At 36.9% G+C, this 13,360-nt stretch overlaps 1 protein-coding gene across 6 annotated transcripts in view; it reads left to right on the plus strand.

Annotated features, from left to right (window-relative positions):
- Positions 1-13,360, plus strand: part of LOC5578659 (protein singed) — a 126,883-nt gene that overhangs the window by 82,105 nt on the left and 31,418 nt on the right. For 3 of the 6 annotated variants that reach the window (XM_021848835.1, XM_021848839.1, XM_021848846.1), the window contains one exon: positions 7,648-7,689. The exons of the other annotated variants lie outside the window; for them this stretch is intronic. In XM_021848835.1, the coding sequence (XP_021704527.1) occupies positions 7,648-7,689 (42 nt within the window). The remainder of the gene's footprint in view (positions 1-7,647; positions 7,690-13,360) is intronic. 6 annotated transcript variants of the gene reach the window in all.

Raw genomic sequence — 13,360 nt, forward strand, 5'->3', positions numbered from 1 at the left:
TGTTTTTTGGATTGTTTCTATTCATAAAATAAACTACAATTTTCCCTTTCATATGATCTACACATAAGGATTATAATTCTGGAAACTTTGCAATTCCTAATCACATACAATACAAAAAATATACGATTAGGGTACGGAATGAGAAGGAATTTCTTATCTTGCATACTTATTAGGCATTGTTGTGACGGTCATCTGCGAACAAGGCCATAATAGAGAAATCAAGCAGCCAATTAGGACAATTTAGCTCCCCAACGATTATGCTATCTAACCATGCAAAATGCACTCCAATTCACTTGTCTGTCTCATGGCGGAAAGACAGTTTAACGCATTAGTACATTTCAAAATGCGCTTCAATTATATGTAGATGCATCTCCTCGTGCCACAAGAAGAAATAAATCGTGCACTTATCTAGCACTCGATCAATTTGTTTTATTTCTTGACACGCTTCTAATAAATTGGCTCTTGTTCAACGGCGATGACGACGGCACCTATCGACGCTGAAGCATTTCCACATTCCACTTACTTTTGCTGTGCTACACTTATTATGCGCTCGTTTATTTATGTCTTCTGCTTGATTAGTTTGAAGCAAAAAAAAAACTGCAGCTCTTGTTGTTTGGTGTGGTGAAATTATGATTTCCTGATATTATCGCGTCTCTCTCTCTCTCTGTGGAGACGTGCAAATACTCCTCTAGTGCAAAAAGGCACAAGTTTTAAGTAACTCTCACTCGTCTTGAAAACGCACCCGAACAACAGTGCTTCAAACCAACGGAACGTTGGAAAATGGCTCTGTGAGGTCTAACCGGCACTTCATGCAGTCCTGAGAGGAGCTGTCAAACCACGGCCAAGATGGTGAGATTAAATGGAAATAAATTAGATTGAATTCACTCTAAGCGATTGGGCTGATCGTTGGGGTTTCAATTTGCAAGACATTTGCTATTTAAGATCAATTAGCCCATTTAAGCCGTGAACGTTTTCCATAAATGAGGCCAGTATTAGTTTTTTAGCATAACAGCCATAACTGAAATAGATGGCTTATTATTAAAATATAATACTGCTCCTATTCGCATACTAGACGTAAGCGTAAAATATGACCAAAATGTTTTTTTTTCTTTTATATGCATCTTTTACCTAAACCAGTGTATGTTAGACATGCGATCAGCGCTTATTTGTTCTGAAATATTTGAACTATAAGAGGAAAACAGATTGATATGAGCACATACATCAACTTATCCGAAGAAACACTTGGTTTGCACCCGAAACCCGAATTTGGATAGTTTAGCGTATAAACCAGGTTGCTATGACAATGACCTGATGTCTACGTTGGCCCTATAACACTTTCCCGAATCCAGAAAACCATTCCCCGAAAACCAGTACCGTGAAAACCGAATGTAACGTTACCCCTAATGACACATTACCCCGAATGGTAAATTACCCCTAAAACCAGTTTCCTTAATGCGACACTTGGGGCCTTCCTTAGCCGAGTGGTTAGAGTCCGCGACTAAAAAGCACAGCCATGCTGAAGGTGTCTGGGTTCGATTCCCGGTCGGTCCAGGATCTTTTCGTGATGGAAATCTCCTTAACTTCCCTGGGCATAGAGTAAAATCATACCTGCCACGCGATATACCAATGTGAAAATGGCAAGTTCGGTAAAGAAAGTTCTCAGTTAACAACCGTGGAGGTGCTCATAAGAACACTGTGCTGAGAAGCAGGCTCTGTCCTAGTGAGGACGTAATGCCAAGAAGAAGCAGAAGAATGCGACACTTCCCCGAAAGTCAGTGCACTTCAAGAAATTCTTCACTGACGCTCGCGAATTAATTGTTTGTTTTTTGATTATTTCAATTATCGGCTGTTCTTTCGAGGTTGTTTAATGCCAGTGTAAAATTTTTAATAAATGATTTTCCTTTCTTTGAATTACAGACTGTTCTTTCGAGTTCTACCATTTGATTTAAAGTTTGAGCGATAGCCGTCAAAAATATAATCGACAAACTCAATTGTCTTGAGCAAAATTGAAGTTGACAGCCCTTAAAGAATAGTGTATATAGTGTTCATTTGTCGGATCATCGATTTGAATTTTCCATGGCAAGAAAATTAGGGGTTATGGTCCATTCGGGGAAATGGTATTCAGGATAATGGATTTCGGGGTACTTGACCATTTAGGGTATTGACTTTCAGTGTGATGGTTTTCGTGGTAATAGTTTTCGGGGAAATGTTATAGGATAGTTTACGTCAATTCATCCATATAATCGTTCATAAAACTCACTGATTGGGAGGATAAAATGACGTATGCATTTGCAGATGACAAAAGCAAGATATCAATCGAAAAGTCTCCCTTAGTCAACTTTCGAATTTAATTCTTTAGCAAATATAAAACACACAATATATGCATACAATAATGGTCAATTGGCAAATAAATCTCTTAATTAATAACTGTGGCAGTACCCATAAGAAAACTAATCCAATGAGCAGGCTCTGTCCCAGTTGAGACGTAACGTCAGAAAAATAAGAAACATTCGGTTTAATTTTGTTATTCAGACGGATCTACCTTAATGTGCGTTGCCCATAATTGTATTTGGAACTGATACGGATGGTTGATACAGACCATATTCTCAAACAAGTTGATTTTCATTTCAATTATAATTTAAAAAAACAGATCCGTTACCATCTTCGGGCATGGTTTGTACACATTCAAGGCTGATAGCAGATCTCTTTTAAAAGGCGTAGTCTCTGTTTAAATTCAAGTCTCTATTTTCAATGAAAGTTCTACAAAGTCTCTACTATAAGAAAAATGGTCTCTAAAGTCAAATTTTTCTTTTTTTTGCTTGCAGAGAAACCTTCAGAGACCACTACGCATTTTTTCGCAGGTTCTTCTGGAATTTATTTTCAGATTTCTCGAGAGAAAACTTCAGGAATTCTCCTAGCGATATCTATAAAGATCTTTCCACTTCTGGGATCTCCTTCAGAAATTTCTCTATTGATTCCAGCACCAAGTCTCCTAAAAAATCTTCCAGCGGTGTTTCAAGGGAATGCTAGAGGAATTTCTTCGTAATTTGCTGCAGGAAATCCATAAGCAACAATAACAACGTTTTGCATTTCCCTATTTATATTTAAATGGGATATTCCAACGTTTCCTACAGGAATTCTTTTAAGAAAAATAAAAACTCATACTACAATTCATAAAATAAATATTTGGGGATTTTTAAAGGAAGATCTACGAGTTCTTACGCCAGTTTCTCTAATTTGCCTTTCAAGAAGTTGTTTATGCATTCCTTTAAGGATTCATCCGCATTTACCAATTGCTCCAAAAAAAATCCTCCAAGGGTTGTCCCAGGAAATATATTTAATACTTTTCCAGGAATGCATCTTCAAATTTTACATGCGATTCCTCATGATGCTCCTTCAGAAATTTTTCTTAAGATTTCTCTAGCATTTCATGCGAAATTAGGGTAAGTGTTCCCTTAGTTGTGGGTGTTCTTATAGTTGCGGTAGTGCCGTTTTCACTGATTTTATCACTTTAGCTACAGCACCGACACTGCCAATCGACGTATTGGCTTGTTGATATATGGAATAGCTGAAAAGAGCGTTCAAATTGCATTAGAACTGATGAAATATCACTAAATTTGCTAAAACTTTTCTTACTTGTACCAATAGTTGCGGTAAAGTGCAGTGTTGACCAGACTCATTTACCCGAAATTCGAATTGTGAAGCCATGAACTGTTATAACTGTGCGTTGTATTCCTGAGATGGAGGGGGAGGTGGTTGGGCTTGAGTGTTGCACATGGGATCCGACAGTTTCGATCTCGGTGGGCCGCAATTCAAGTTACGGTGAAATGATTCGAACTCACTCACTCACTCATTTCATTTCACCGAAACTTAAATTGTGGCTCTCTTGGATCAAAATTGATTGATTTTGTGTGCAGTACTCAAGCTTAACCATCTGCTTTTCTATCTTAGGAGGATAGAGCATGATTGTAGTAGTTCGTTGCTTCGTAGTTCGGAAAATGTTATTTTCGGGGAAATGAGTCTGAGCAACACTGGTAAAGTGTTCCTATGTGGAGGATCCCATAAGAAAACAACGGATACCACAACTATAGGAACACAAATTAAAAATATACCGCAACTAAAGGAACAGTGTACCAATAGTGGAGGTATTATTTTTCACTGACATGTCGTGGATTACTGCGATGAAATCATTTTTCTCATTAAGTCAATGGTCGTTACTTCCCGTTACAACAATAACATGTACATTAATTGCGCTTCTTGAATTATGGCGGTTAAATGAAATTCAACCGTTCTTAGTACCTCCACATCTACCCTACTCCTGTATTTCTTCGAAACAATTTCTCGTGTATTTTTGAAGTAAAATCTAACAAGCTTCTTCAAAAGTTCATCTAAGATTCCACACCAACTAATACTACCCACACGCTCAAAAAAGCGTTCTGGAAAACGTGAACTGTCAAAAATACACCGTGAACTACCATGATTGGTCTCGTATACATGATCTAGTTCACGGTGTATTTTTGTTATTGACGAGTTCACGCGTGCTGTTCACGGATACGAGAACGGATTTTTTTTCTGTGCAGGTAAACATTAACCACTGTTATAAGCGGTATATGGGCCGCTTACGGATTTTCAGTGCCAACAGGTTTTATATAATATTTTCTAGTGCTTTTAGGCACTGTGACCTTCTGGCACTGAAACAAGTCGTATATGGGTATATAACGCTGTACTACAGCGCTTGTAAGCCCTGTGCCGGTAAGCAGCATACAACGGCTGTAAATGCTGTTAAGAACTCCTAGAATAGTTCCTGAAAGAATGTTAGGAACAATCTCTGGAGTAATTCCTGAATGAATTCCCTTGTTGAAATCTGAAAGATAATTTTGAAGGTAATTCTAGGAAAACCTTTGAGAAAATACTCTTTTAAATCTTACAGATCTTGTTAATGGGATATTTTGAGAAATCAATGTTAAAACCATTGGATACATCCCTGGAGTACTTATGATTTCCATGAAAAAATTCTGAAAGAATCTTTGAAGGAATTCAAGCGGAATCTTTGGTTATCCTTACGAAGTTTTTGTAAATTAATTGAAGAAAACTTTGAGCAAATTCATTTATTGTTAAGGCATTTATTTCATCAAGAATTTCGATTAATACATAAAATGTTGGAAATGTCCAAATTTTCCTTGAATACTCAATTAAAACTGTATATGAATCATTGCCTTTCCAGAGCTACTTCGCTAGCTAATATTTTCACTTCAATGGCAATTCACTGGTTGTCCCAAAGTTAATTGCAGTAAACATTTTTCGATCAAGAATTGATAAAACTAGGACTGTATGCTCATTAATTGACATTTTTGCCATTTATCGACTACGCCAACATATTAACATAAGTTCCATAACTTTAGTCACAATTCTACAACAGCTATTTGGTCATCGTTTAAGTCAGCAGTCGATTCAACATTAGCGCCTTACATTTAGACGACGCTCATCTTAATTTGGAGGGGCCCTAAATGCTACGCCACTGTATTCAAGTAAGAAATTTGCACTTCAAATATCATAGAAATCGGCTGAGATTTGGAAAAATAGATTATGATTTAAGTTGTTTAAGGTTGCATTACAAGAAAATAAGAAAAACATTACCAATCTTATGCAAAACCTAAATAATTGGAATGGTGCGATACCGTTTTAGTCTGTGAGATTGTGGAAATGCACTTGAACACTCCCTCGTCACTTATCATGCGAAAGAGTGAAAATCAACATTCATAGTGTTCTCCGAATGCGATATGACACGGACTGTTATGCATAGCATAGCTTAACAAAGCATAGCTACTCCGTGATTGATCGAAGCTGGTAAGAATTGCGCTTCGATCCAAATGAATAAGGGAGGGGACTTTTCGCTTACTTTTGAAGTGCATGTTTAACATCTCTCATATTATTGATCAATAACGTCTTACAGTCCTTACAGTCAGTTGGGATGAGGAAGGAGTGTTATTGTGTAATAATTGTTGCTGCTAGGAACCGAGAATACCTCTGCATCTCCATAATCATCATGGGAAGAGTGTTGACAAATGAGGGAGGAAAAAGATCTGGGAGTCACCTTTGGTCGGTGATGCAAACCATGAATAGGGAGGAAAAATACAACTTACTTAAAACTAGTTTTCCATTTTTGTCTCGCGGTGAAGTACGTCGACATTCAAAATGTCAAACTGTTCATAGGGTATTTTTAGTAATGACAAAAGATAAAAGTATATGTAGATTAATATTATATGAAACAGAAATAACGGAATTTGTGGACACTTGTAGTGACGAACCATCCATAGATTATTAGAAAATTACACAACGTAGCGTTGCCACGATAAAATGTGTGATCATAAGCATGAAACGGGCTCACCAGTTGACAATCCATCCTCGACTGAACACGAATATCTGTTTGCACTCGCACAACACGAACCGACTTGCTTGGGCTTGGGACTTGTTTTTTAGTTTTCATACAAAAAATCTTTTCGGGTGGTAGGGGATCGAAAAACCGCGAAAATTGTCTTACGTAATTAATGGACGGATCCTAATAAGCATTTTTGGACAGAAATTTGTTTATTCTGGTGACTAATGGTTCTTTTTCTTTGCGACGTTACGTCTCCACTGAAACAGAGCCTACTTTTCAATTTAGTTCTTTTTGTTCTTATGAGCACTTGCACCGTTATTGTGAGCGGTTCGTAAAGCCCAAGCAAGCAGGTTCGTTTTTCGCATTGCCGGAGTAGAATGATTATTTGTTTTTCCGGTTCCACATTTTTTTCTGGATAATGCTTTACGAAGGCCCTAGCCTAATAGTTACAAAAATAATAATCTGCATTCACAAATTTTATAACTTGAAGGGAAGGGGTGAGTGTACTTAGAATGTTACAACTCAAACAAAATTTGTAAAAAATTCATACAAATATCGTTACGCGGAGGTGGGCGGGTGCGTGTAATACCAAACAAAGGGCCTTACTAATACAAATAACTTTGTAGAAGATCGTTGTCGTCCAATGTTTCATTCTTAAGCACAAAATGCATCTTACCGCGTAAAACTGCTTTCTGGACCACTGTTCAATGGAATAACCAGAAACTCGTGTGTTCATTGTGCGTAGGGTAACTAGAAGTTCAAACTGAAAACGAACCCTGATGATTTGCCTAAGAGATCATTCCAATTAGCGGGGGTACTCGTCAAAACCTGTGTAGAAATATACTTTTGATTTGCTTTTTGCCTGCGCCGTGAAGCTAGTGCTACTATAGGAACAGAATTCTGCTAGGAATTGGGAATACTATAGGCGCATGTTTTCCTATAGTAAGTCAAGCAGTATCAAACACAAAAGTATGATATTTCGTAGTTTTCATATATTTCCTACGAAATCAAAATAAATAGCTGGCTTTATTATTCGATTTCATGCAAATCATTGTTCTTACCTGATCGGCTATTGGTAAACCGACCGTACTTAAGGAATTCAAATCGAATTATATTACTGCATGTTTTAAACCATTCTTTCTAGTTATCTCATAAGTTTAAATTTTCTCATATCATAAACACAACTTACTCCATTCATGCATACAGACTTCACTCTTCTCAAACCATTCATCCACTATGTCTCTTCTCATCTATCCCATTCGTTGTAGAACGCTGGCAGCCAGGTGCCAATCCAAAAACAGACGATAAAGGTAATCCTTACTCATGTTTTCTGTTTGCTTTCGGGCGTGATTTTATTCATAGTGATTTTAGTTTACTGTTGTATGTTGTTTTGTGTTTTTGATTGTGATTACTTACATTTGTTTCCATTCTCCCATAAAACCCCTTTTTGATCGATGTCCATTTAGTTCCCAGCAACAGTTAGATCAGTCATCGCCTGTCGAAGTAAAAACAATCATCTCACCTGTCGGTTCACTTTTTATTTGAATAATGACTGCGGTTCGAATTTTTAATTGAAATGGCTTTCCTGCGGCTTGGTGGTCCCAATAGTCGCGAGAAGGCAAAAAGCTTCCAGCAGTTTGATTTCTTTCTTCACCAAACTCACGACCACTACTTTCTCTGGTTTCCCACGGGCCATCGCGGCAACGACTCGGACAATCAACGCCGCATTGCGGTGAACTCATCAGTCTATCTCTATGATGTAATCAAAGTTTTGATATCTCAACTCAACACATCATCGAAACCCCGATAGTCTCAGTATTGCCAGATGCCTAATGACTTCAGATAATTGAAAATGACAAACCACGGTGTTCATCAAAGCTTCTGAACATGAAAGATTTCCTACAAAGCTATTATTATTATGAGTGTACTCCATTAGGCATGAGGATGTTAGGCATAATGGACGTTAGGCATAATGGACGTTTAGCATAAAACAAATTGCGTGAATGCCATTCGAAACTCGTCTTAGATCGAAAATTGTTCAGGTCCATTTACAAATTCTTTTACGCTGTTTGTAGTATCTGGGTGTCCTCAAGATGTAGGAGCTCATAAAAAATAGTGCAAAATTCATGCAGAAAGTGTTACGAGGAGTCTTCTTCTTCTTGGCATTAACGTCCTCACTGGGACAGAGCCTGCTTCTCAGCTTAGTGTTTTTATCAGCACTTCCACAGTTATTAACTGAAAGCTTTTTTGCCAAAGTTGGCTTTTTCGCATTCGTATATCCTGTGGCAGGTACGATGATACTCTATGCCCAGGGAAGTCAAAGAAATTTCAATTACGAAAAGATCCTGGACCGACCGGGATTCGAACCCAGACATCTTCAGCATGGCTTTGCTTTGTAGCCGCGGACTCTAATCACTCGGCTAAGGAAGGCCCCTACGTTACGGCGTTACGAGGAGTGGGTTGATTGATTTATCACAAATGACTATTTCGGCGTTATGAAATTTAAGAATGAACCCAATATCGCTAGTTATGAGAGAAGATTGTAATCATGATCATTGTTTTAATTCTAAAATCCAGCTCAATGCATTAAACATTAATATATTCCATCGACTACTTATTTAACGATTATTTTAAATTCGATATGTTTCAAACATCACAACCAGAGGCCCGCGCATCGTTTTTCTTCGTATTTGACGTCTCACACTACCGCCATCTCCGAGTCTTGTTACACAAAACAATACTTTGTGCAACATGCTCTCCAGATGGGAGCATGGGACGACTGCTGGGCAACCGCATCTCAAAGGATACTATTTTGATTTCTGAAGTCCTTCACTAGAATAAAAAATGTCAGCTCACTTTTCACATCAATGATTTCAATTTTCATTTTGGAAAATCTGTCTATCGTCCATTATGCCAAATATATATTATGCCAAATGTCCATCTTGCCTATCACACTTATACCTTACGACCGTATGCCTATTGTACTTATACCGAACGTCGTGCTCTCGGTTAGTTATTATTGTCTTTATTATAGTAGATTTTCGCTCTTGCTGAGTTTGTCTACTCCACAAAGCATTAATTCATTGATAATTCGACAGTCAAACTTTAAATGAAAGCAATCATGTCTTTCTCAATAATGTACCACAAACGCAAGCAAATTTCATAGCACAAGAAACCACCATTTATTATGTAATAAAGAAATTTGACATACAAATTTATTTTTATTAATTCTGGTTATTTTTTTCCATCATATCTTAAACATTACATTTACAGTGAAACATGTATTGAGATTTTCGGTAATCCAATCCACACGGTTATCAAATTACTTGACTCATTTCGCGTGGTAATGATGGATAAATTATGGGTGAGATTATGAAAAACAATCAACGTACTCGGCTTGGATTCTAACCCAGCACTCTTGTATGATAGACGAGCGCTTTACCAACTAACCTACCGAGCCACTTGGTGACCCAATAACTCAGAAGGTTACAAGTTTCGAATTCAAATCCCCACAGATCACGCAGACGCTTTTCATAACCCATATCTAGAGTTTCCAAATTGCCCGGGATTTGGTAACCCGGGAAACGGGAAATAAAATTACCATTTCCCGGGATCCCGGGAAATTCTCAAAAACGTGAAAATAAATTAATTAACTCATTACGCGTGGTAAAGATGGACAAATTATGGGTGAAATTATGAAAAAAATCCACGTGCTCGGCTGGGATTTGAACCCAGGACTCTTGTATGCTAGACGAGCGCTTTACCAACTAAGCTGCCGAGCCACTTGGTGACCCAATAACTGAGTTGGTTACAAGTTTAGAATTCAAATCCCTACAGACCACGCGGACCCCTTTCATAACCCATATCCAAAATGAAGCAAATTTAGTGGATTTTTTTTCAAATTATTCGTATTTCTTGTAGGGTCGATGTTCCTTTAGTAGACAGTCCCCTATAGTCGCACTAGTGGCTTTTTACGGCCGGTTTGCTATAAATCATTGCAAAATATTTTTTTGACATGAAGGTCAGAAACTATTTATCTAAGTACCATTGTTACACAACTCGATTTTGTTTAATAAAATGGTCGAAATAAAATTTTGCTTATAATGTAAGCATCCTTGCATCTATAGCAAACTTATTGTTCCAATAGTAGCTCTACTAAGAGAAACTATTAAATACAAAAAGTCGAGTTTTTGTATTTTATGTTCTTTTTTTCACAAAACCGAGATAAAATGCTTTCAGATGACGTAAAAATAATGCCAGTGGCGTTAATTTTCGATGTTATACGAATATTTGTCCTTAGATATACGGCTTCAAAATTCAGCTTGTACATGGTACATCGACCCTATATGTATTTTATACCAGTGAATTTGTTGGTTCTTTCTCTTCTTTGTGAGTAATTTGTTCATGTTTCTCTAAAAAAATGGTAGGTTCCTTTCAAACGCTAGGCTTCAAAACAAGAAAGTTTAAAGTATTAAGCAATAGCCAACGTGGAGTTTATTCTTGATAAATCGTATGAAGTATATAAAAAATCCAGTCTTATATTAAAAATTGTGACTGTTATATTCTTGAAACCTTTATAACCTTTATAAGCCAACTCAATTCATAGAAAAGGTCCTTCGAAAATTCCTTTATTTTATATAGCATATATATTTTTTTTTGTCAAAACGATATCTATTTTATGAACAACTATTTCATTACGAAAAACAAAACAAAAAAATCATTCAAATAGCATTGAAATATAACTAGTGATGTAACAAGTTCATTGGTTACAATGATATAAAACATAAATTATGCGATGTTTTTTTTTTTTTTTTTGAAAATAGATAGTAAATTATATTTTTATAGACCAACCCGGGAAATATGGAAATCCCGAGAAATATGGGAATCCCGGGAAACAGAAAATCAATTCCCGGGAAACGGGAATCCCGGGAAATTGATTTTCTGGAAATGTTTCCGGGAATGGAAACTCTACCCATATTCATCCATCTCATGTATACTAAACACGCGTGCAGAGCGAGTGCGATTTATTTTGTGTTGAAACTGTTCGCTTCTACAACAACTGGTATTGTGGAACAGTATGAAACAACAGTCCAGGGTTTGAATCGTGGATTTTTGTCATAATCTTACCCATAATTTATCCATCTTTACCACGCGTAATGAGTTAATAATATTAATTTCATTAGTGTTCTGTGTTTGGCAGCACTATCATATTTTTAAGGGTTAGTAGTTCATTTATCCAATGATGCTTTTAGCTGAATAATTACGAGGAGTTCTGTAAACATCGAGTTCAGCTGCGTGCAATATTTTTATCAATTTCGTAGCCATTTGAGAAATTTAGATGTGATCGCCGTTTTTTTAAATTTTCGAAAATTGTTGTGTGTTGATTCAAGTCGTCAAAAGCCTTGTGTAATTGCGCAAGCTAAAAGATTTGCGTAATAAGTTATTATGCAACTGAGATCAATTGCATAACAACTCTTACGAGTCGGTATAATTCAAAGCAGGGAAGTTTGACGTTAGTTGGCCGATTGACGTGATAAAATAAGCCTAATACGATGAAAACTTACAAAAAAATCATAACTGTTTAGGCCATCATAAAGCTCTATGGATTAAAGCAAAAGTGTATTACAAGAATTGTATTAATATAGACTGTAGAAAAGTCAGTAGATCATTAGAACCAGCTCTAGAACGATTTGGATAGCCTCCAATATCCGGTTACATGTAGTTTAGACATCTGTTAAGGCTTTACATATGCTATAAATCACTTAATGTAGTTATTACATGCTATGAAACGTTTCATGAATTTATGTAGCTGGTTACAAATAACGGATATGTTCACTTTTTGTATGAAAACATTTCGTTTACAAATAATAAATGAGTTCTAAAAGGAAATTTATGTGATTTTTACCTTACCCTATAGATGTTCTGGAATAACTTTGTCAACAATACTTCGAATCTATACTTACCCAATACTCATAAAACTATAACTAATAGTACAGCAATGCTCAAAATTTTATTAAAAAAATATTGAGTTATGCCCAAATACGAGCAATTTGAATTTTGTGTGTCAGCCCCGTAGCCTACGGGTTGGCTCGGCAAACGTTGTGTTACCACCAAGTAGGCCGGCCGAATTATGATACTATGAAGCCTCCCAGTTTTCTTTTCACTCGATTTTCATGCTTCCCGAATAATCATTAAAAACCGTCGATACGTTTTCATACAAATTCGTGACATACAAACACCATTCCATTTTCATTTATATAGATTATATAGATAGGTAGATAAATATAGATAGATATTCAGAATGCTTTTCTAGCTAGTAGTAGGTACACTGACACAAGCGTTGCAGTAATGAGAACCATGAACGTGTTTTTGAATTTACTATTCCAACCACGATTGAGCAGTCATGAACGCTTTTTATTTGCGTTTTGTTCCCTCTCAATCCAACCGCGTCGATAGCCGAGCGACTAGCGTTCGCGCTTGGCAATCGCCAGATCCTCGGTTCGATTCTGGTCTGCTGCAAGTTTTTAACCATGATATAGTAATTTTTACTATACAAATGGTGCCATGGTAAAATTGAATGCACAAAATATTCTAAATAAATGCGAATTTAGTCTGCACAAATCAAGTGGCGTTGTGTATTTAATTTAACCCTCTGATATAGTAATTTCAACCGCAACGCTGTTCTCAGTGTAGAGTTCAATCCTTATATTAAGTCTCGGAAATATATGTGAGTCTTGACAAATGTAGATATTATCTCGAAGTTTAGGCAAATATGTCTGATGACACTAAAAAGTTACCAAAATCACATGCTCACACATGTTTTGAAATCTTGAAGTCGACATCAACCGCAAAGCCAAGGAGCTTATGCGACCTATGATGATAGCGCCGTTCCTCTGCTCGCCGAATCTCCTGTCTGTACTCCCCGAGAGCAACCTTTACGCATCTCCTTGGTTCTATCCGTAGAACGGAACAAACGGGGAA

This window comes from Aedes aegypti, chromosome 1 (genome assembly GCF_002204515.2).
Source record: "Aedes aegypti strain LVP_AGWG chromosome 1, AaegL5.0 Primary Assembly, whole genome shotgun sequence".
In the NCBI taxonomy this organism is placed as follows: Eukaryota; Metazoa; Arthropoda; class Insecta; order Diptera; family Culicidae; genus Aedes; species Aedes aegypti.